The sequence below is a fragment of the Anguilla rostrata genome, chromosome 14 (assembly GCF_018555375.3).
Source record: "Anguilla rostrata isolate EN2019 chromosome 14, ASM1855537v3, whole genome shotgun sequence".
Classification (NCBI taxonomy): Eukaryota; Metazoa; Chordata; class Actinopteri; order Anguilliformes; family Anguillidae; genus Anguilla; species Anguilla rostrata.
Window position 1 is genome coordinate 38,828,640 of NC_057946.1, and position 23,126 is coordinate 38,851,765.

Consider the following 23,126-nt stretch of genomic DNA (forward strand, 5'->3'; position numbering starts at 1 on the left):
CCAGCGACGCTGCTTTTATGGGGCTCGGTAACGTGCTTGTTGATGTGCACCATTAAGTTCGACAGCGCTGTTGTAAGATTGAAAGCAGAAATTATGGAATTGTGGGGATCTTTTAGAAAGGGAAATGGTGCCATAGATGCATAGATTCCTTCTGTGAAGGACAGCTGGGCCAAGTTTCAGTAGTTCTGTTTCAATTCCAGGTTTAATGATTTTTTTAAAATCAACAACCGTGTACGTCGCTCTGGATAAGAGCGTCTGGCAAATGCCTGTAATGTAACAACCAACATCTTCTTATAAACCTAATGTGTAATGGGGAGTCTGATGTGCAATGAGGTTCTGTCACACGCCCAACCCCCCCCCCAACCCACCCCTGCCATCCCCAGGTGATGCTAGAACCTATTGGGTTTCGCCCTGTGGTTCTGCCGGCCACAGTAGGCACTGCCACAGTCCTGGTACAGACAGTTTTTGGGGTCGGAACCAGGAGCTTGAGGGTTCAAATCCCTGGTGGGCCAGTGCTGTTGCGTCCTCTTGCTTTGCAGTTGTTATGTGACTAGGAAGAGCCACAGCCTTAAACGAGGACTGTGTGACTGTGACTTATATACACTGTGAGACTATGACTTATATACACTGTGAGACTATGACTTATATACACTGTGAGACTATGACTTATATACACTGTGAGACTATGACTTATATACACTGTGAGACTATGACTTATATACACTGTGAGACTATGACTTATATACACTGTGAGACTATGACTTATATACACTGTGAGACTATGACTTATATACACTGTGTGGCTGTGACTTATATACACTGTGAGACTGTGACTTATATACACTGTGAGACTGTGACTTATATACACTGTGTGGCTGTGACTTATATACACTGTGAGACTGTGACTTATATACAATGTGTAACTGTGACTTATATACACTGTGTAACTGTGACTTATATACACTGTGAGACTGTGACTTATATACACTGTGAGACTATGACTTATATACACTGTGAGACTATGACTTATATACACTGTGTAACTGTGACTTATATACACTGTGTAACTGTGACTTATATACACTGTGAGACTGTGACTTATATACACTGTGAGACTATGACTTATATACACTGTGAGACTATGACTTATATACACTGTGAGACTGTGACTTATATACACTGTGAGACTATGACTTATATACACTGTGAGACTATGACTTATATACACTGTGTAACTGTGACTTATATACACTGTGTAACTGTGACTTATATACACTGTGAGACTGTGACTTATATACACTGTGAGACTATGACTTATATACACTGTGAGACTATGACTTATATACACTGTGTAACTGTGACTTATATACACTGTGTAACTGTGACTTATATACACTGTGAGACTGTGACTTATATACACTGTGAGACTATGACTTATATACACTGTGAGACTATGACTTATATACACTGTGAGACTATGACTTATATACACTGTGAGACTATGACTTATATACACTGTGAGACTATGACTTATATACAATGTGTAACTGTGACTTACATGCACTGTGAGACTATGACTTATATACACTGTGAGACTATGACTTATATACACTGTGTAACTGTGACTTATATACAATGTGTAACTGTGACTTACATGCACTGTGAGACTATGACTTATATACACTGTGAGACTATGACTTATATACACTGTGTGACTGTGTTTATGAAGTATTGTGTGAATGTGCTTAAATAGCTGTGTGACTGTGCTTAAATAACTGTGTGACTGTGTTTAAAGAGCGGTGTGACTGTGCTTAAAGAGCTTTGTGACTGTGCTTAAAGAGCTGTGTGACTGTGTTTAAAGAGCGGTGTGACTGTGTTTAAAGAGCGGTGTGACTGTGTTTAAATGAGCTGTGTGACTGTGCTTAAAGAGCTGCGTGACTGTGTTTAAAGAGCTGTGTGACTGTGCTTAAATGAGCTGTGTGACTGTGCTTAACGAGCTGTGTGACTGTGCTTAAATGAGCTGTGTGACTGTGCTTAAGGAGCTGTGTGACTGTGTTTACAGAGCTGTGTGACTGTGTTTAAAGAGCTGTGTGACTGTGCTTAAATGAGTGGTGTGACTGTGCTTAAAGAGCTGTGTGACTGTGCTTAAGGAGCTGTGTGACTGTGCTTAAAGAGCTGTGTGACTGTGCTTAAAGAGCGGTGTGACTGTGTTTAAAGAGCTGTGTGACTGTGTTTAAAGAGCTGTGTGACTGTGTTTAAAGAGCGGTGTGACTGTGCTTAAAGAGCTTTGTGACTGTGCTTAAAGAGCTGTGTGACTGTGTTTAAAGAGCGGTGTGACTGTGTTTAAATGAGCTGTGTGACTGTGTTTAAATGAGCTGTGTGACTGTGCTTAAAGAGCTGCGTGACTGTGTTTAAAGAGCTGTGTGACTGTGCTTAATGAGCTGTGTGACTGTGCTTAAATGAGCTGTGTGACTGTGCTTAACGAGCTGTGTGACTGTGCTTAAATGAGCTGTGTGACTGTGCTTAAGGAGCTGTGTGACTGTGTTTACAGAGCTGTGTGACTGTGTTTAAAGAGCTGTGTGACTGTGCTTAAATGAGTGGTGTGACTGTGCTTAAAGAGCTGTGTGACTGTGTTTAAAGAGCTGTGTGACTGTGCTTAAGGAGCTGTGTGACTGTGCTTAAAGAGCTGTGTGACTGTGCTTAAAGAGCGGTGTGACTGTGTTTAAAGAGCTGTGTGACTGTGTTTAAAGAGCTGTGTGACTGTGTTTAAGGAGCGGTGTTATTGTGCATAGAAAGCTGTGTGGCTGTAGAATGCATGAAGCGGTGGGCTATATGAGGCTCTTTGGGAAAAGGCATCTGCTGAATCAGTAAAATTCCACACGTGGGAAAGGACTGGAATGTCAGATAGTGCCCCGCCCCTACAGCGGCATTTTCGCCTGCCGTAGCACCCCCTCTTACAGCCCCTGGGTGTACCCTGAGGGAGGGGGAGAGGGAGGCGGGGGGGAGCGAGAGAAAGAGTGAGTGGGAGAGAAAGATAGGAGAGGGGGAGAGAGAGGCCGTGAGCGAGAGGGGCCGAGAGAGGGGGAGAGAGAGGCAGACAGAGAAACTGAGAGGGAGGGAGGGAGAGATTGAGAGAGAGAGAGAGAGAGAGAGCGCTCTGTGCCTTTGATGTTGTTTGGATGCGGGCCCAGTCGTCAGTGCATAAATCCCTCCCTTTTATAAGCGGAGCAATCTCGCTGGCAGAGAATCAGTCACAAACACCGCCAACCCCCCCCCCCCCCTCCCCCCCCTTCCCTCCGGCAGGTATCGTCTGTCAGCTTCAATATCAGGGCATTATCCTCCATTTTAATGGCCGTTTTACTCCTTTTGTATGCCTTTCTGCACTGCTTTAGTAATGTTTATTGTCTTTTTCTTTTTATCTTTTCATAATGGTGTCCCTGCTATTGCCGGTTGCCAGTTATGGTTCCGATTAACAAGGGGGGGGTTTGATTCTGAAAATCATTGCTCATTCTTTACGACCGTCTGAACAGATTGTGAACCAGCAGCGACGGTCTGGGGAATTTGGCCCGTAACCAGGTGGCGGGGTGGTTGCGGGTTTGAATCCCAGGTGGTCTGCCGCCGTCGTGCCTGGAAGCAGAGCTCTTGCCAGTGTGCCTCCCGGCCACAGGTGGCGCTGTCACATTCAGAGGTCTGTAACGATCCGGAGCTTAAGCAGGACTGGCTAGGCCAGGAGCTTGAGAATTATGCACATGGTTTTGAAATTGCTTGTATCTCTCCATAGTTCACCCCACACCGGACCCATCGGTGCTGTCCTTGCCTTCTCTCTCTCTCTCGCTCTCTGTCTCTCTTTCTCTCACTCTCTCTCTCTCTTTCTCTCTCTCTCTGCTCTGTTTATTGAGTGAATGGCTGGCTCGGCGTTCCCTCCGTCCAGCCTTCACATGGAGTACAGCTGTCCGCATGTGTCGATGATTTCATTGTTTTCTTAAAGGACACTTTGATAAGTCCCACCGAACCACGCAAGCACGAAGCTGTGGATGCACGTGGTTTATTCATTCGCAACAGAGCGCTGGCACACTTGCTGTTGTTGCTCTGTTGTTGCTGTTGCTGTAGCTGTTGCTGTAGTTGTTGCTGTAGCTGTTGCTGTAGTTGTTGCTGTTGCTGGTGCTGTAGCTGTAGCTGTTGCTGTTAATGTAGCTGTAGCTGTTGCTGTAGCTGTTGCTGTTGCTGTTACTGTAGCTGTTGCTGTAGCTGTTGCTGTTACTGTAGCTGTTGCTGTAGCTGTTGCTGTTACTGTAGCTGTTGCTGTAGCTGTAGCTGTTGCTGTTGCTGTTGATGTAGCTGTTGCTGTAGCTGTAACTGCTGCTGTTGCTGTTGCTGTTGCTGTAGCTGTTACTGTAGCTGTTGCTGTAGCTGTTGCTGTAGTTGTTGCTGTAGCTGTTGCTGTAGTTGCCGCTGTTGCTGGTGCTGTAGCTGTAGCTGTTGCTGTTAATGTAGCTGTAGCAACCCCCCCCCCCCCCCCAGGCCCAAGCAGGGCAGGTCTCACAGTGCAGGGGGGATTTTTATTTTCATCCTACGAGCATGGCAGTTCTTTATGTTCAGTTGCACACCTGAAGCAACAACAGGGATGGGGCTATTTGACGAGCCGTTGTTCTTCAACGTATCTATCAGTGCTGCTAATCTGTCCTCTGCTAGCTTAGCGCAGGTTGCATGAAGCTGGTCCGTTTAATGAAGGCCATGCGAATGGGTGTTGAGGCTCATGGTGAAATGGCGACTATAATTGCCTAAGATTGTGGAGGAAGTCTATGCCTCCCTGCCAGGTCCTCTAAGGGCGAACTCCTCCTGACCAATGGGATGATGAGTGTGAGTACGGGGAGTTCTCCCTCCCTCCTTTGCTATAGGGGAGTAGGAGGAGGAGGAGGAGGGGGGGAATTTTCTGTCATTTACAACCCCAGAGCTGGGGAAGTCACACGATTGGAGTCTGAAACAGTGAGAGGTGCAAACTGTCACACCTGTATCAGGGTTTCTCGCTTACGCTCCCTGGTCGGGGCGAAGGCGTCGAGGTGGACCGTGTTCTCTGACGCAGATATGTCCCCGAAAGGCTGCTGGCGGTCCCAGTATGAGCTGCGCGTTAAAAACGAGCCGCTGACCTCCCCTGGAGGACAGGGCCTGGACAATAGCTACAAACAGGCACCTGGCTCTCCTGGACTCTGATATTCGCTACAGAGTCTCTGTCGCCCTTATCCATCTAGTGTCCTGAGTTAACGGTTTCGTTCAGTCTTTGAGAAAGATGACTGCCATGGCGAGGGAAAGGCTTTCCCTTGAACTGTTCATTTTAGGTAATACGTATATAGCAAGGACTGGTAAACAAGAAAATACCAGATTCAGGGACTAGCATCATTGGACGTCACGGTGATGACACGGATGCTGGTGGCCAGACTCGGGGTCGAACATGCCTCCTGTGCCTGTGTTTGTTTGCTTGTTTTGTGCAGTTCAAGATGACATGTTGTTCCTTTCTTTTCGTTTCTGACGTACGTACATTTTGGTTTTATGTTTCATCCGGTAGAGCAGGTTGATGTTGAACTTAATTTCTGAAAGTGTTTCGTTATGTGCATGGGTTTGACCTGTGCCTAAGGGAGATGATTTTAATTAAAGGTGCTTTTAAAATAAAAAAATGAAACCTCTCTCTCTGTCTGGCACACTGTGTGGATGTTGACAGCGATATCTGCAGTATGGTTTCCTAACGAGTGAGCCTGCTCTCCTCAGGGCTCAGGGAATTGACTCATTCCTTACAGTTGAGGCCTGCATTTGCTAATTAGACTAAATCAAATATTGTGCATCATATGGACCGAGGCTGGAGAAAGCCAGCCGCTCTTCTGGCACCGTCCTCACACATGAATCTGGGTGAATCAATCAACAAATCTGCTGTGCTCGGAAATACTCCTCCCTCATTGGCTGCAGAACTGAAAGTGTCTGTGGTAAACGACCATGTCTTGTCCTTCATTCTGGCTCCTGCTGCTCTGTGTTGCGGCTGAAGAAACACAAGCTGAGATGGAAGGGTTGGGGTTGAGGTAGGGTTTGGTGTTGAGGTCGGGGTTAGGGTTGGGTTAGGGTTACAGTTGGGTCTTGTTAGGGTTGAGGTTGGGGTTAGGGTTCGTTTAGGGGTACAGTTGGGGTTTTGTTAGGGTTGATGTTGGGGCTAGGGTTGGGGTTGAGGTTGGGGTTGGCATTGAGGTTGGGGTAGGGTTGGGTTGGGTTTACAGTTGGGGTTTTTTTAGGGTTGAATTTGGGGTTGGCATTGAGGTTGGAGTTGGAGTTACAGTTGGGGTTTTGTTAAGGAAATTATATATTCCTTCAGTTTACCTTTATGCAATGAATATATATATATATATATATATATATATAAGCCTACTTTAGAGGATTTTAAGACCATGTCTGTGCACCTAAGTGTCAGGTAAAGCATGGTTATATATTCGGACGTTGCTGGAGATGGCTGTAGCTGCCCTGCAGTTCTGCAGTTGTTGAGGCTCTCTCTGTGGCCCAAATAGAAAAGCATCCTGGGACTCTGGGAACACCTGCCTTCCTCCCTGCCCTCCCCCCCCCTCCCCTCCCCCAGCCCGCCCCGGATCCATAGTTTGAAGACCCCCCAGCCTTACGTTATCGCCCAGCAACGCCCAGCTCTCCAAACAGGGCTACCTGTGATGGGGTTGATAAAGCGGGCCTGGAGCAGATTCAGTTAAAGGGAGATAAAAAGCGCGTCCTTGAGCCGGACGGCCAGATAGCGCGGGGGGGGGGGCACGGCAGGCCCCCCCACCCCACAACCCCACCCCCACATCCCCACCCCCCCGCCTCTTCTGTTTTTTTGTTTTGTTGGGTTAAATAAAAGATGACCTCATCCCTAAAAATGGATTCTGCAGTCTCCCCTCATCAGGAGTCCATGCCCAGCTGTCAGCCAGCAGAATGGAGCTCTAGAATAGAGGAGGCAGCATCTCTCTCTCTGTCTTTCTCTCTCTCTCTCTGTCTGTCTCTCTTGCTCTCTCTGTTTTCTGCCTCTTGCTATCTCTGCCTGTTTGTCTCTCTCTCTCACTCTACCTCACTCTTGCTCATTCTGTTTCTTTATGTCACTTATACTCTCCTCCCTTTCTCTTTCCCTCCTTCTGTCTCTCCTTCACTCTTTCATACTCTCACATTCTCACTCTATTTCTCTTTTTTCTCACTTTGCTTTATTGCCAACACAAAATACGCATTTTACACTGAACAATGCGTAACATCATTATACATAAAATAATAACATAATAACATCATAATACTTCCCCCGCCTTCTCCCTCACTCCCCCTGCTTTCTCTTCCTTTCACTCTTTCTCACTCTGTCTTTATTTCTCTCTCTCTCTCTTTCAATTATGAAGCAATTATGAAAGAGAATTAAGAACAATAAATATGTCTGTTCTCTAATGATACTCATTTATTATAATAACCAGGAGGGTAATGCAGTTTGTACTGCCAATGTTGATTATGATTACTATTCGAATGAGGTTGACACATTATAATCACCAAAATGCCCCCCCCCCCCCTACATTATTATCATTCGTTTATTAGTAACGCAGCTTATAGCCGTAGAAGGAAGACTGATAGTTCCTCAAGTGACATAAAGAATAATAGTGGTCGTAGTTCAGTAGTAGTTCTTGCCACAGTAGCAGTAGTAATAAAAGTAGTAGCTTTGATCAAAGTAGCGTTTGGAAGCACTGCAGTACAGGCAGTAGCTGTCATAGTTGTGACTTTATGGATGTTATTTGGCTTCCGCCTGCGTCATTGTTCTGTTCTCTCTGGTCCTCTGCCCCCCTCGCCCCCCCGCCCCCCCTTGTTAACCTGACGGCTGTTAGCCGCAGCGTTAGTCACAGGAGTGATTGCCCTATGGACCAGGAAGCCGAACGTCGGAGATGACTGAGAGCCCGGTCGCGGCAGCCGGGTCACACAGGACCTAATGAGATTGAAGTCAGGGGGAGCGGGGGGGCGTTAGCGCGCGACTCACCACCCCCCCCCCCCCTTCCCTCGCTTCGAAAATTAGGATGAGTCACCCGACCTGTCATATCTGCCAGACCTCTCCTACCCGCTGTGCCTCGCGGCCGCCGCCGCTCGTAGGTGATGTCACCGGCTCCCGGACTCCTCAGAGTCTCGCCCCGGAAGGTTCCGGAACGAACCGTAACCGATGGTTACGAGAGAGCCTCGCCACGGTCGGGGTTTGCGCCTGTTTCCACGCGTGCGTGCGTTTCTTTCTGCCCCGCCCACCTCTACCCATTTCTCTCCTCTTTTTCTTCTCTCTTCCTTCATTTCTCTCTTCCTCTACATGTACGGTATAGATACTATATCTACCCTCTGATATGGAGAATAAAACTGAAATTATGTTTTACATCCCCACCAAATATTATAGTCCAAGAACATGAAACCCAGGGAACATGCTTGGTTGGACATTCCATTCGCAGTCCAAAGATGTGTTCGAGGTGGATCCCTTTTTGTTATACAGTATAGTGTACTATTTTGGCCGTCAGCCATTTTGGTCTAGTGTCCGAATTGTCAAATCAAGTTTGGCATACATTTTAGGGCACCGAACATAATCCCAAAAAGCACCCTAACAGTATCTAGTAAGCAACCATGGTAACTAGAAAGGTGGAACTGAACCACCATGATGCTTTGCAAACACTTTTTAAAGTATAACATTTAAATGTTTTTTTATAGTGTATAATAAAGTTTTCTTTTAAAACTTTATTATAGCCATACATGTAATGTACAGCTACTGTTCGAATGGGGTCGACACAATCATCACCATCACAGCAGAAGAAGGGAGACTGATAGTTGTCCAAGTCATTCAGGCAATGGACCAATGCAGACTCTGAAACTAAACTGGACCGTGTCAAAACATTTGCGAACGGATCATTAGCTATCGAAACGATTAACAAAGAAGCAGCTTGACGGCATGTTAATGGAATTGGTTTTGCTAATGCTATATGTCCCTACCCTACATGCATACCCTTGGTGGTAATGCTGAATGATGGCAAAACACAATGTCTGCTGTCCAAATTCATTGTTTATTCATGACTTAGCGCCCTATGTGGACATTCTCTGGATGGCGATCAGTAGTACTGAGCGATTTCACACACAGCCAGAGTCATTGGCGTTGATAGATAGATAGATAGACAGACAGACAGACAGACAGACAGGAAATAGACAGACAGACAGCTAGTGCCTGCTTTGTACAACATGGGCGACCAAACGTGTTTCCACTTCAAAGTCATTCTTTTCACTACGGGACCCAACCAATGCACTCAAAGCTGCAGCTTATTCGCTTCCTGTTTTAGTTCCTTAACATCACATTACATCACATTACAGTCACTTAGCACACGCTATTATCCAGAGTGAAGTACGGCAGTGGAGAACGTCAGCGATGGTTCGGGCATATGTTAGTGCAATATCACCCAGAAGGCACCGAGGCCCATTTATGATGTCAACCTCACGAACCGCGATTGTTAACAAACCGAAATTTGCTATTGCGACGGATGAAGACCGATAACCTGTCAGACGCAAGCCGTACGCCCGAAATCGTCCGAAAGGAAAGTCTGAGGAAAGAAAGAGGAGGGGAAAGAGAGGATAGCGGAGGGGTTCTGGGAGGGGGGCGGCGGCGCGTGGCGCAGTCTGCCGATGGCGGGTCTTCAGTCTGCCGCCAGAAACGTCTCTCTCCGGCGTTCTCCTCGGCGCGATTCGGCGGGTTGCGCGTCTCCTCTGCTCTTTTCCGTCCCTCCGGCCCGTTCCTGTTTCCATCACGACGCGGCGGGAGGGGGGGAGCGGGGGAATGGGGTGGGGGGTGGGGGGGGGACTCTGTGAAGCCGCCGATGTCCCGGGCATCTTGGCCGCCGCCATAAGAACAGTTGCGCTCAGCAATAACCCGAATGGACGCGGTGACGTCAGATTATCTGATGGACTCTTTTTTCTTTTCTTTTCTTTATTTATTTATTTATTTATTTATTTATTTTCGATCAATGCGTGGGGACGTCTCCAGCCGGAGTGGTTGCCAACTCCAACCCCCCCCCCCCCCCTTATTTCCCGTTCTCTATAATTGCTGGACTTTGCAGAAGCGGCGTAGTTGGCACAAAGAGAGAACCAGACACAAGAAAACACTCTTCAGCCTCTTGAAGAATAATATTTATTGTTTTGGAACGCTTCCGTTGTTTCTGAGATTTATCATGTTTTGTGCGTGAATTGGATGTGAATACCGTGTAAAGTGTACAGAAAATAGTTTTGTGTGTGTGTGTGTATGGGGGGGGGCGTAGTTGCATAGTGTCAGCTTCTAATTAGCTTCTGTCACTCAAATGTGATGTGAACATACGCTATATGACCAAAAGTATCTGGACACCTCTTTGGTCTGAGTCTGACGTTTTTCATGATTAGGGCTAGGTCAGTCTTTTAACTCTTAGTTCCAGTGAAGGCCAATCTTAATGCTACAGCGTACAATAACATTCTAGACAATTCTGTGCTTCCCCAACAGTTTGGGGAAGGCCCTTTCCTGCTTCAGCATGACAATGCCCCCGGGCAAAACAGTGAGGTCCATATAGAAATGGTTTTATCGAGAACGGTGTGGGAGAACTTTACCGACCTGCACAGAGCCCCGAGCTCAACCTCATCCAACAACTTTTGGATCAGTTGGAAAGCCAACTGAGAGCCAGACCTAATCGCCTAATCAGTGCCCAACCTCACTAATGCTCTTCTGGCTGAATGGAAGCAAATCCCTACAGGAATGCTCCAACATCTTGCATAAAGCTTTGGCTCCCTATGCTATATTATATACACAATAATGTCTTACTTGTGTGTGAGGCTGTATGTATTTATTTGCCTTTTTTGAGAGAAAGGGAGAGGATTGAAGGAAATTCTTTCTGGTTTTGTAACTTGAAGCTGAAAGACAGTTGAAGGTTATGTGATTGTGTGCCTGTCTTTTGCATGTCTGTGTGTGTGTGAGAGAGGGAGAGAGAGAGAGAGGGAGAACATATTTATGTGCGAGAGAGAGGATTTGAGTAAATTCTTTTGGTTTTGTAGCTTTAAACTTTAAGAGTGCTGAAGGTTTTGTAATTCTGTGCCTGTCTTTGGCATGTTTGTGTGTGTGAATGTGTGTGTACGTGTGTGCCTGCGCCTGCGTGTGTGCGTGCGCGTGTGCGTCTGTTTGTGTGTGTGCGTGCGTGCGTGTGTGTGTGTGTGACCTTGAGGACTATCCAATCCTTATTTATGCGCCAGAAGTTCAGAGAGCTGCTCGATTCTGACAAAAGTTAAAATAAATGTGCAAGTACACTGTAGCATCTGGTCTTGCCTTGTCTCCGCACATCAGCAGCCCCCCTCCACCCCCCTCCACCCCCCTGCACCCCCCTCCACCCCCCACACAGCCCCGTACCCCTACCCAGCATGCCCTGGTGGCCCCGAGCCAGGCGCCGAGGCCAGAGTACCTGTCTCTCCCCCGTTGGGAGCAGCCCAGAAGCAGGTGCAGGCTGAGACAGAGCGGGGGGGCGGGGGGGGGGGGAGGGGCTGCTGCTGGCACGGCAGCCGTAGCGGGATTCAGATGAATCGGACCATCACACGCACCCAGAGCTCGGACTCTGGGCGCCATTCAGGCCACGGGTCGCGACGGCAGGTGTCCGGGCAACGGCCTTACCTTCGCCAGCCCGACCCCACCCCCCTCCCCCCCCCCGCAAGATCCACCCCTGACCTGGCTTCGCCCCGCATCACCTCAAAAGTCCGCGAAAATTCGGGGGAATGAGGAAACCCATGTTCCCCCGAGAAGCCCTTGACCGCGCCCACGGGCCTCCTCTCCTCCACGGTTCTACCCCGGCGAACTTTACGGCCCACAAAAAAACGAACGCCAGTGAATCATTTGCAGGTACTTACCGTACCGTACTTACCGTACGGCCGTTTTGAATTATTGAACCACGGAGGCCGTCCAAAATCAATATGCCCGGAAGGTTCCCATCGGGCGCGTTTGGAAGGTTTCTCTTTCCCGTCGTTGGCGGTGGGACGTCCCCCCCCCGCCGGCTCGCTCTCGTTAGCCTGATCCGTGGGCGTCCGCAACGTTTGTGTCTCGGAGGCAACGTAGCGGCTAGATTGAATCCGGACCCCGGGACCGCCGGAGGAGGACGGGACGGAGACGTAACGCTTTGGCGCGAAGGTATCTCTGCGGGAGATGAGTCATTATTGGGGTAGGGGTGGGGGGGTGGGCGGTTTTGGGGAAAAAGCAGCCCCTGTCCGGCTTGCCAAGGTAGGGTCACCCAAGGACGCTGGCCACTCCCTTGTCTTGTACGTGAATATTTACGGAAGTTTAATGCGAGCACACGACCCGCTTCTAGGACACAATGAGCGAATACGTCAGCGACCAAACTCTGGGAACCCAAAGTTTCTGAGATTTTGTGCGTTGGCATGACAGGTATGCCGTTCATCATGTTATGGGTTGGAAGGGCTTGCATTTTTTTTTCTTTTTTTTTTTTCGATACATATTTACATAGGTATAATCTGGGCTATATCATTGCATACCGTATTCTATACACAGGGTTATTACTGCTTCCATAAAGTTTATTTTATGTGCGTGTATGCGCGCACACGCACAGACACACACACACAAATGTGAATTTTTTTTTCAGTTATGAATTTGCATTGTTTCACCATTAATAATATTTCTTCTTTGTGTGTTCGAGCCAAACACACGGATTTGAGTATTTACATAAACAATTGAAGGGGGTGGGTGGGTGGGGGGGGGGGGGGGCATCCTTGTGGTATTTCCCTTCTATTAATAACAGCAGACTGTCAAAGCCAATCGCTCCTCTTCGCTGGAATCCCTGACAGACCGGAATGTTCCCCCGCCGAACGGCGTCTGTTGGCGTCCCCGCGGCCTCCGACGGGCGCTGCAGAGCCGGACATTCCGCCGCGCATCTTGATCTTCGGTCAACAGAAGAAGAAGAAAAAACAAAAAAAGGAGAAATGCCTGCGATGCGTTTAGAAAACGAGAAACATCGCTCGGCCGACCGGAGGACTTCTTTTAACAAAAAAAATAAATAAATAAACGAATAAACTGGAGCTGGAGAGAGAGACGACGCGGCCTGGCGCTGGTTGCGCGCTCCCCCCCCGCGCCGTGTAGCCGCCGCTGCCGCCGCCCGGTCGACCGTCACGCCGCGGGAAGCGTTTTCGGCGAATCCCCAGAGACGCCGTTTGTCTGGTTTTTTTTCTCTCCCACACCGTCCCCGTCGATCGATGTGCTTTGCACGCTGAATGAAGCGCTCGGGGCGGAAATAATCCGTCTGGCACGAGGGGAATTCCGCAAAGCTTGCAGGAATTTCGTTTGGGAATGTCGGTGCGGTGTCAAAGGGTAGTTTTTTTTGTTTTTTTTTATTTAGGTGGCAGACCCATTACGGTACTTTAGGGAAGTGGGTACTAAAATACTTAGAGGGGTGCCTGTTCAATCAGAAGTGGATCGCTGTTGGGTCAGTTCAGCTTGGCAAAAGATTAATAAAAAAATGAATAAATAAATAAATATTTTTTAAAAGCTGAATGTTTTCGGTAAGAGCTGTAATGTTTTATAGGTATGCTGGAACGTTTTCGTCTGCAATCGAACGTTTTGTTAAGAAGACGTTTCGCAGGACCGGGGCCACCGTATGTCAGCGTAATTACTACATTTGTTTTCGTTTCCGTGTGAGGAGCAGCGCTTACTGACTGGCTTTCCTGTGTAGCGGCTGTCTCCCGACTGCGTCTTAATTGCCAGGTTGCAGTTCAAGGTTTTTGGAGAAAGCGGTGCTTTTCGACGACCTTTGCGAGTGCCAGCACAAATTCAAACGGGCTTTGTTTGCAAAAAAAAACGGAAAAAAAAAACGAATAGCAGTCAAAGCGGGAGGGGAGGCGATTAAAAAAACAAAAAACAAGACGGTTTAACAGAAGGTACTCCCAGCGTCCCCCGGCTGATAAACTGCAGCAACCCTCCAGTGAGCCGCCACACTTTGGCCAAGGCCACAGGCGTGGGGGGGTCAGCACGGGGCTGTTTGGATCACTCCCGCTCACCTTTCCAAAAAGCGGCCCGGTTCGGTCCGAGCAGATCGAGGGGACGCGGCTCAGCCTGGAACATGGGGGGGGCCGTTTCAGCAACAGAGCCCCCCCCATCCCCATCCCCCCCCAAATCCAACCTTCTCCTTTCCCCAGCTCTCCCCCAAAACAAATTACCTCTGAGAAATGGCAGACGTTTAGACACTTATCCTCTGTTTGGAGCTATCCGGTTACCGTGTCGCTTTCTGCAGCGCGCTGTCAGAAACGCAAAGCGCTTTGTTTGGACCATGTGTCAGGTGACCGCGCTCTACGGCGGCCCTCGACCGCTAGCGGTAATTATGTCAGTCTGTCGGAATCAGCGATGAGGTTACCAGGATGGCCTTTTTTTCGGGTTTTTTTTGCGAAAGTCTCTCGGGCGGGTTTCTGTGAGAACGCCGGGCGAGAGTGTTTGTTTGGACGAGCCGGCCGCTCAGAAATCAGCCTGGTGGGATCCGCTGATTACGCACGCTTCCTTTTCGGGAGACTCGCTTACAAGAAAAGCTTTATTGACGTTTGTTTTCAAAAAGAGCTTGATTGACCTTGTCCAGAAGAAAAAAATAGGGGAGGGGGGGGGGGCTTGATTTAAAATTCCAAACAGATGAGCGTAGTGCGGAATCCTACGAGGGTAAACCTCGAATGATAGTAGAACAGAGAGCTTTTAGATTGTTTATATTACCTTTAATTGAAATGAGCAGCAATGAGCAGCAATCAGCAATCTTCCTGATGCTGTTCATATGATAGCTGTAACAGATAAACCGGGTGTGTACAAGAAACAGAAGAAGGTCTGAGGCAGAACTTCTGAGATAAAAACACAATGCAAAAGTAATGACAGTATAGGCCCACACCAGTTTTAGGAATGGATCCTTAATTATGTTGAGCGGAATCCAACAATGAATAAAAAAGGATATCATATCAAGAGTTATTAAAGGCATACTATGCAGGATGTTTAGCCTGTGTTTACAATCACAGACGTCTCCTCCTCAGTCTTCAACCTTGCCCACTCACTTCTGAGCACCCGTCCGAGTCACAGACACAAACTCATTCATTTCCCTCATCAATTAGACATCAGGCTTCACTGTCCGGTCGGGACCGCTAACCGGGCATGTGCGGATCATTTGAGAACCGGACATTCTGGTCAAAACCCGGTTGTCTGGTAACCATAGCTGCATAGCTGGAGGTAATGAACAGGTCCAACAGAAATCGAGCCAGTGACACGTCACTTTTCATCCCCTTGGCAAACTTCAGCTGACGCCACCGAGGGAAAGCAATCCCAGGGCTGCAGTGCCTCTAAGTCTAGAGCGAGCCCTGTCTGCTTGTCTTTTTGCTTCACTGTGTCTTGGCCATTACAGTGGTTAGCTAGCTAGCACAAACCCTCGTTTAAATCTGGTCCCAAACCACAGACCGGCCAACTTTACCTCCCGCCGTTCCCCAAGATGCGCCGAAAAAATGTCCTTTCTGAAGCTGTGCGCTACAACCCTTGCGTAATTACGTTACAGTTAAGGAGCCAGGACACCTCGCCAACCGAAACCCTCCTTCCCTTGATAAGGCCGTGGCTTGTGCAATGCCCCAAAGGACTCCCGCCCGGCGCTGGGGCTGGGCCGACCCGTCTTCCCTTCCGAACGGGCGTCGCGGCCGGAAACGCCGTCACAAACTCCCAGCGTGCATCGCTCTCATTTCTGGCTACGTCCTCAAAGGTCAGATCTCCTTGAATTCTAGTTCCAGCGGGTTTTTTTTTTTGTAGCCCAGATCGGTGTCTTATCGCCGTAGGGCCGGGATGGTTTGAGCTGGAGCCAAGCGAAACCGAGGACTTGGCACCCTCCGACCTTTCTCTCTGGCGCTCAGCGTCGAAGAGACGGATTGTGGGAAGTGGCGCTGGTAAACAGGCCTGGGTGTCTGGCCCGGGAAGAGCAAGCACTCTTACGTCAAAACCCCCCCTCACGCCGCGGGATGAGCTATTAGCCGTAGAGCCTCGCTCGCTAATCTACCCCGCAACCTCAGAGGCTGATATGTCCGGTAAAGCGTGCTCATGAAGCTGCCAATCCCCTGCTCTACGCTCACGACTCAGTTCACGGACAAATAACCTTCTAAATCGAGCCTTCAACAAACATGGCAAGCATACGCTACAAAGAATGGGATGGTTTACCGTTTTCCTGTTTGACCGTTTGATAAATTACATAATTCTTTTTAAAAATACTATAAAGTTCCAGCTAGGTTATTATTCTGACATTGCCTGTAAAGAATATTGGAAAGTCAACGCAATAAATTGTTACATTTTGGCCCTAGAAGCTGTTCTCCTCCTGTTCTTTCTAGGAAAGTGTCATATCATTCATTCGTATGTGGCATCCATTTTGTCTGTTTTCCCACTCGTCCGGTGCAGGCTCCTCCGGAGGCAACGCTTTCCAGGAACGCCGCGCTCGGCCTTTCGGGGTGAACGGCGCTCACCCCTCTTTTTTCACGCGCTGCGCAAACATCGCGGGCGCCGAAACGCGTCGTTCTTCAAACCGTTTTCAGAGCCCCTGAAAAACCGCACTGAATGCTGGGAAGTGTTTCCCGTTTCGGAACCTCTGTGCGAGCGCTTTTATTATTCTTCCAGAAGAGGATGACCTTCTGTAAGTCCACATCGTGTGATTTACCCCGAAGGGGATGGCATCAGGTTGAAGGAGACTCGTGAGGAATCGGCTCATTCAGTAACACTGCGTGGCCACTAGAGGTGCTAGTGTCAACATGAAAATGGCCTCTTGTCTTCTTTCTGTCGGTCGTGGAGACCAGTCAGAGCACTAAAGAAAAGGGGATTTAACCGAAATGTTTCGGGGAAAGGTTTTATGTTGAAAAGACCTATAAACTGGCCAAGAATTGATAAATTAAATCAACGATGATGAATAATATTTTATGATAATTCAAATAATAATCAGTTTATCAAAAAAGTACTCTTGGTCAAAAAACTATGATGCTATACATTGTTCCCTAGACAACTCTGTGTGTGTGTGTGTGTGTGTGAACTGTAGAATAATGTATTTCTCTTTACATACAGGCGCAGTGCGTTGCAGGACGGACTGAATGGCTGGCTCTCTTTGTAACGTTGTTAAGCGAGCGCGTTCTCCGTGTCTGTCCCCAGGGGAGGTGCTGAGCCTGGTGGACGACCTCCTGTCGGGCGTGGGGTCCGCCTGCGTGGTGGCCGGGAGGCGGGGCGGGGGGGACCAGGCCCACCCCACCCTCTACACCCTGGTCTTCAAGTGCCTGGAGCCGGACAGCCTCTACAAGTAAGACTCCGCCCTCAAACCCCCCCCCCCCCAAACGAAACCCCCGCCACCCTTCACACGTCCGTGTTTTAACCAGGCGGCTCCTCGGTGGCGGCGGTGCGCGGGGTCGTAGGTCACCGCGCGGCTGTTGCCGGGCGACGGGGTTGACTGGCAGGATGACCTCGTGCGTTGTGATGCACGTGGTCACGCTTCCTTCGCTCCGTTTCATAGGTGCACAAAAGCTTTCATGAAAACGTACGAGTGCTTTATTAAAGCTCTCGGAGGACAGTGAAGTGATAAGATGTCACGTGTGAGCTGATGCTGGTGTTATAGTGCTGCAGGACCTGCAAATGTATGCGTTTCAACACAGAATCAGCAACCAGTTCAGACCCAATTAACTAATAATGTAGATGAGGTGGCATACATGTGTAATACATTTTTTACATTTTTGTAAATTCAGTTCCAAGTAACAGTGACCCTCTCTTTACGATCTGGTTCAGGATCACTTGGCCTAAAAATGTGCTCATTTTTATGTCTTTAAAAGACAAATTTAATATAATAAATTGTTATATTTTGGCCCTAGATGGCGTTCTCCTTCTGTTCTTTCCAGGAAAGCGTCATATTATTTATTTGTATGTATTATTCATTGTATGAATATAGTAATGTAGTATAAAGGTGTAGAACTGGGCTTGTAACTCAGAAGTTGCAGGTTTGATTCCTGAGTGGGGCACCTTTGATTGGCTGAAACGTAAATGATTGGCAGTGGTACATTAGGTGTGGGGTAGTTTTACCTCAACTGCCACTCCAGACAATCCTGGCCAATCACTGGGCAGCAGCTGGACAAATCCTAGCCAGTCACTGGGCAGCAGCTGGACCAATCCGGGCCAATCACTGGGCAGCAGCTGGTCCAAGCCTGGCCAATCACTGGGCAGCAGCTGGTCCAACCCTGGCCAATCACTGGGCAGCAGCTGGTCCAATCGGGGCCAATAACTGGGCAGCAGCTGGACAAATCCTGGCCAATCACTAGGCAGCAGCTGGACAAATCCTGGCCAATCACTGGGCAGCAGCTGGTCCAACCCTGGCCAATCATTGGGCAGCAGCTGGACAAATCCTACCCAATCACTGAGCAGCAGCTGGACAAATGCTTTTATAGCAGGAATATGATTCTGGACATGCATGGAAGACCAATATTTCAGTAACAAAACTAAGGTTTATGGATTTCAGCTTCTTAAACATTTATTCCATTATTTCCAGCCACCACTTACCTCATGATTTCATAGAATTATTAATGACCACAGTAATACATTTGGGCATAAATACTTGCAAAAGTTTGTTGTTCACGGCTAACGACAGACCACATCCAGGTGTGTGGTGGTTGCACATGAAATGACCACAGGTGACCGGAAACCAGCACGCAGGTAATGAGCTTTGCTGTGCAGCGGATTCACGAGTCACCGCGTTCGCCCACAGTTTGGTTTTGTTCTAGTCTACCGCACGAGGAGTCATCATTCCTTTCAAGCTGCGAGAACCATCGCAAACAAATCCGGGGATGTCGCTGTTGCTGGTCGTGGGAAAGTTTACCCCGAGCAACAGCGTCCCGCCGAGCGCAAAGACTGCGACTCACGAAAGCGGAGAGAGAGGGAAAAATATTTAGCCTCTCTTCCTGCGAGCGTCACCCGCGCATGGCAATGCTAGCGCAAGTTCCACGCGGCGCATTCTTGGAAAAAATGGATTCCAGAGCGTGCGGATTTTTGCGGAGAGAAGAGAAACAAACAGCGGGGCTATCATAACTAGATGAGACAGAAAGGAATGGGGAGAGAGGGAGAGAGAGGGAGGGAGGGGAGGGAGAGCAGATGGAGAGAGAGAAAGGGTGCTGGGAAGAGAAAGGGAGGGAGAGGAGAGATAGGAAAGATAGATGACTCAAATAGATTGATAGAATCCTTGAGGGAGGGAGAGGCGGACTGAGAGAGAGAGAGAGTGGTGTGGGGGCGAGAGGGGGAGAGATGGATTAGGAAAGAGAAAGAGAGAAGAATGTGGGTTTTGGCTCAGGCCAAATGCCCAAGTGCGTGTAAAGTAGATGGCGAGCGGAGTCCATTTCTCACCTTCGGGAAAGGTGTACGCGTTCAGGTTGGGCTAAGCAGAGAGACTCTTCCACGCCCTACGCCCTCCCTCCTCTTCCTCAGCTCTAGGTGTCAGAGTCTCGTCTCTGCTTTACCCCCCTGCGCCGCTCTTCCTTTAGCCGTGTGGAGAGACAGGAACATCGGCAGTTGAATGGGTTGTCCCAAAGAGCTCAGTGACTTTCAACGTGGCGCTGTCATAGGATGCCACCTTTCCAACATGTCAGTTCATCAAATTTCTGCCCTGCTAGAGCTGCCCCGGTCAACTATACGTTGCTCCTAGATGTTTCCACGGTCAACTGTTTTTTGTGGAAGTGGAAACGTCTAGGAGCAGGAACAGCTCAGCCATGAAGCGTTAGGCCACACAAGCTCACGAAACAGGACCACAGAGTGCTGAAGTGTGTAGCGCTTACAATCACTCACTAGCGAGTTCCAGACTGGGGCTGTTTTTCATGGTTTGGGGCAGGCCTCACAGTTCCAGTGAAGGGAAATCTGTTACATACATTAAGTGGCACTTTCCAACTTTGTGGCAACAGTTTGGGGAAGGCTCTTTCCTGTTTCTCTCTCTCTCTCTCTCTCTCTCTCTCCCTCCCTCTCTCCCTCCCTCTCTCTCTCTCTCTCCCTCCGTCCCTCCCTCCCTCCCCTGAGCTTTTTGTGTCTGGGCCTGGGTACTCTCTTGTACAGAGACACAAATGCCGCTTATTAAATTTCTCGTTTGGGCAAGCCAAGTAGGCAAATACGGGCGACCCGCGCACTTGTTACAAGGTCACAAAGGGGGGGGCCTGGTCCTGCGGGCCCAGAACCGCTTCTTACCGTGACTGTTGTGTTTTCGGCGCACTTGCGAGTAGAATGCTCTCTCTCTCTCTCTCTCTCTCTCAATTCAATTCAATTCAGTTTGCTTTATTGGCATGACAAATTTGTACATTTGTATTGCTAAAGCTTGGTAGATACATGGCAATGTATAAAAATAAAAAATAAATAAAAAACAGTAGAAGTAACAATACATAGTAACAATAACTAACAGTAAAAAGTTGCAATAGCAATAAAAATAAATGATCATCTCTCTCTCTCTCTCTCGGCCGCGCCAGTGGAAGCAGCTGTGCGGCGGGAAGCCGGTCCAGACGCAGCTGTGTGTGTGAAAACGCTTAGCGCGCGGCGCTTATCGCGGGCCCGGCCGGGCCCCGCAGCCTTGCTCCTCTCCTGATAAGGGCCCGCTTTACGCACGGGATTGCGTAGGACCCCCTCGCGCGCAGGACCGTTAGCTGCCCTTATCGCTGCCTGATAGCGGGGCTGCACCGGGTCTTTGGGTTTGCGTTCGATTGTTACGAGGTTACCGGACTAATGTTTCCTTCCTCTTCTAGGTATTACCCCCCCCCATACTCCCCCACCCCCCATGCATTTGGGGACTTGTGTTTTTGTAACCTTATTTTTATATCGGTTTCAATGTATTCCAGCTACAACACAGTATAAAAGTCACAAATGATGCAGTTATTCAGTTCTGTCAGTTCGATTTGTGACATACAGTACGAGACCATGTGTGTTTTTTTTTTAAAAACGTTGGGTAGAGAAGAATTCAGTTTATTTTTGCTAATTTTTTAAAAATAAACTGTACAAACTTTTTTTTTTCAGTTTCTACCTAGAATAGCACAAAAAGAATTGTTTTACTTAAAAATAGTCTCAGACACGACTTTTCTCAAATTAGAGTGCTTTGGCTTTAATTGCAACTAATCAAATTATTGGCAGTCTGTCCAATCATTGCCATTGGAAAGGTTCCTTGGAATTCAACATTAAATTTATCGTTTCTTTTTTTTTTTGTATATCGCTCATTCCAGAAGTGTGGGGTTTATGTCAACAACGCATTCGTCCACAGCAGGAAGCTGCCCTCACGGCAGACTTCTTCAGAAGTTTATCGGACTTGGCTTTTTCACAGTTTTTCGCAGACACTGTTGCAGTAAGTGACGGAAGGACTTGGCAGAAGAACGACACAAAGTATTTTCCAATGTAGTAGAGTAGGAACTGTCCTCAGATAAGGCTGAACTCAGTAGATAATTCGCTCTTTCCAACAGCTGTGGTCCTGCTCATGCCACCTGTCCCTTTGACGGTAATCTCAGAATTATCTCTCCAAATGTCTTTCCCCTTCTTCTGAAATGTGCTCAAGAAGAAGAAAAAAAAAGCAGTGAGCAGCAAGTAGTGGAAACTTTTTGGAAAATGCCACAGCATTTCTGAAGCAATTTTTTTAAAACAAAACTTTGGTGCTGTCTGTGTTTCTTATTGTTTTTATATATTTAAATATAAAAAACACACTTATTTATGTTTTATGTATGGTTGGTTTACACGCACGCAAACATGCACAACACACACACACAAACACACACAGTAAGTTACCACTGTCAGTTTGCAGGGGTGACTTCATTCTTCCGGCTACCTTAGCACATGCTACGGGAAATGCACTGACATACAAATTGGAAAGTGGCGATAATGGACAGATGCTGGAAAATATTCATTATCAGAACTTTCCTGTTTGTAATTCAGCACACCTCCTGTGCATATGTACGAAGTGAAGTAGTTGGGTGGATTTTATTGGTGAATGTCAGCCTCCCCACCCCCCCACCCCCCCCCATGCTGTCAGTAGTAAGGAATTTGTTTCAAAAGCTTCCATCGAAATCAATCAGTGGCCCAGTCTATCAGACTGATGGAGACTGCGTGTTTAAAATCTGACTCAGATGTGTTCTTGGCTCTGAACCATGAAGGCCAGAGTCTTCCTCCTGGTTCGGACTTCCACACATTATATCCGAAAGCGTTCTTGAATTTTTATTTATTTATTTATTTATTTATTTATTTATTTATTTCTTCGCTTTTTTCCCGGGTAATCTTTGATGTGTGCGTAATCACCCCACAAGGTTTAATGTTTCTTCCTACGAAGGCCAATATTTTTTTTTTATAGCTTCTCTCCTACGATCCACTTCCAAAGCACCTGTAGTCATAGCAAAGGCATTCCCACAGGTTCCAGCCGACAGAACGACGGTTCATACAGCATCAAACGCGAAGGTAAAACGGCCTCGTCAAATATAATGAGCAGGAACAATTCTCTTTAACGGGGGGGAAAATATTCTCCATAATTAATTTTTATTCGACTTCATAAGCTAGCGTTTCAGGTTAGCGATGATTTCACAGTTTGTACCATCAAGGTGTGTGATTGATGAAAACAACGTAGCAAACGACTACAGGTTCATTTTTTCAGTTTTATTTTTTGCCTTTTTATGGTGCTTTTTGCCTTTTAAAAATACTTTTCCTGAATATTTTTCCGGGTGAAAAACTTCACTGGACTCATGGGATTGTTTTTTATTTGAACCTATAAACCAACAGGTCACGCTAAATGTCAAGTTGGTAAAATATTAATTTATTTCTTTGTAATAAATTATCCATACATGGCTGCCATGTACTTTGGATGCATAGTTTCAAACCTGAGGTCCCAAAATGATGTGGATCATTGGGAGCAAAAAAAAAAGGTACTATGAACCGATCTTAGAATTAGAGTTGTTAAAATCCTGCAGTTATGGACATAACTTTTTAGCATCCAGCAGTGTCCTAATTCCCCTCACCCCTACTGTCCTATGAAAAATTCCAAGCTATAAGGACAAATTTGTGTAATATAATTAGGTGTTTCACTTGCTGT

The 23,126-nt window shown here is 47.6% G+C and overlaps 2 protein-coding genes across 2 annotated transcripts in view; one reads left to right on the top strand and one right to left on the bottom strand.

Moving 5' to 3' along the window:
- LOC135239863 (histidine-rich glycoprotein-like) overlaps positions 1-5,245 on the bottom strand; it is a 7,100-nt gene extending 1,855 nt beyond the window's left edge. Inside the window, exons 1-4 of the mRNA XM_064308850.1 lie at positions 5,192-5,245; positions 5,010-5,102; positions 4,076-4,538; positions 2,959-2,974 (exon numbers count right to left, since the gene is read on the bottom strand). Coding sequence (XP_064164920.1) covers positions 2,959-2,974; positions 4,076-4,538; positions 5,010-5,102; positions 5,192-5,245 — 626 coding nt within the window. The remainder of the gene's footprint in view (positions 1-2,958; positions 2,975-4,075; positions 4,539-5,009; positions 5,103-5,191) is intronic.
- The window catches only part of LOC135239418 (astrotactin-2-like), a 383,732-nt gene that overhangs the window by 351,747 nt on the left and 8,859 nt on the right, over positions 1-23,126 (top strand). The window contains exon 21 of the mRNA XM_064308056.1: positions 17,210-17,354. Coding sequence (XP_064164126.1) covers positions 17,210-17,354 — 145 coding nt within the window. The remainder of the gene's footprint in view (positions 1-17,209; positions 17,355-23,126) is intronic.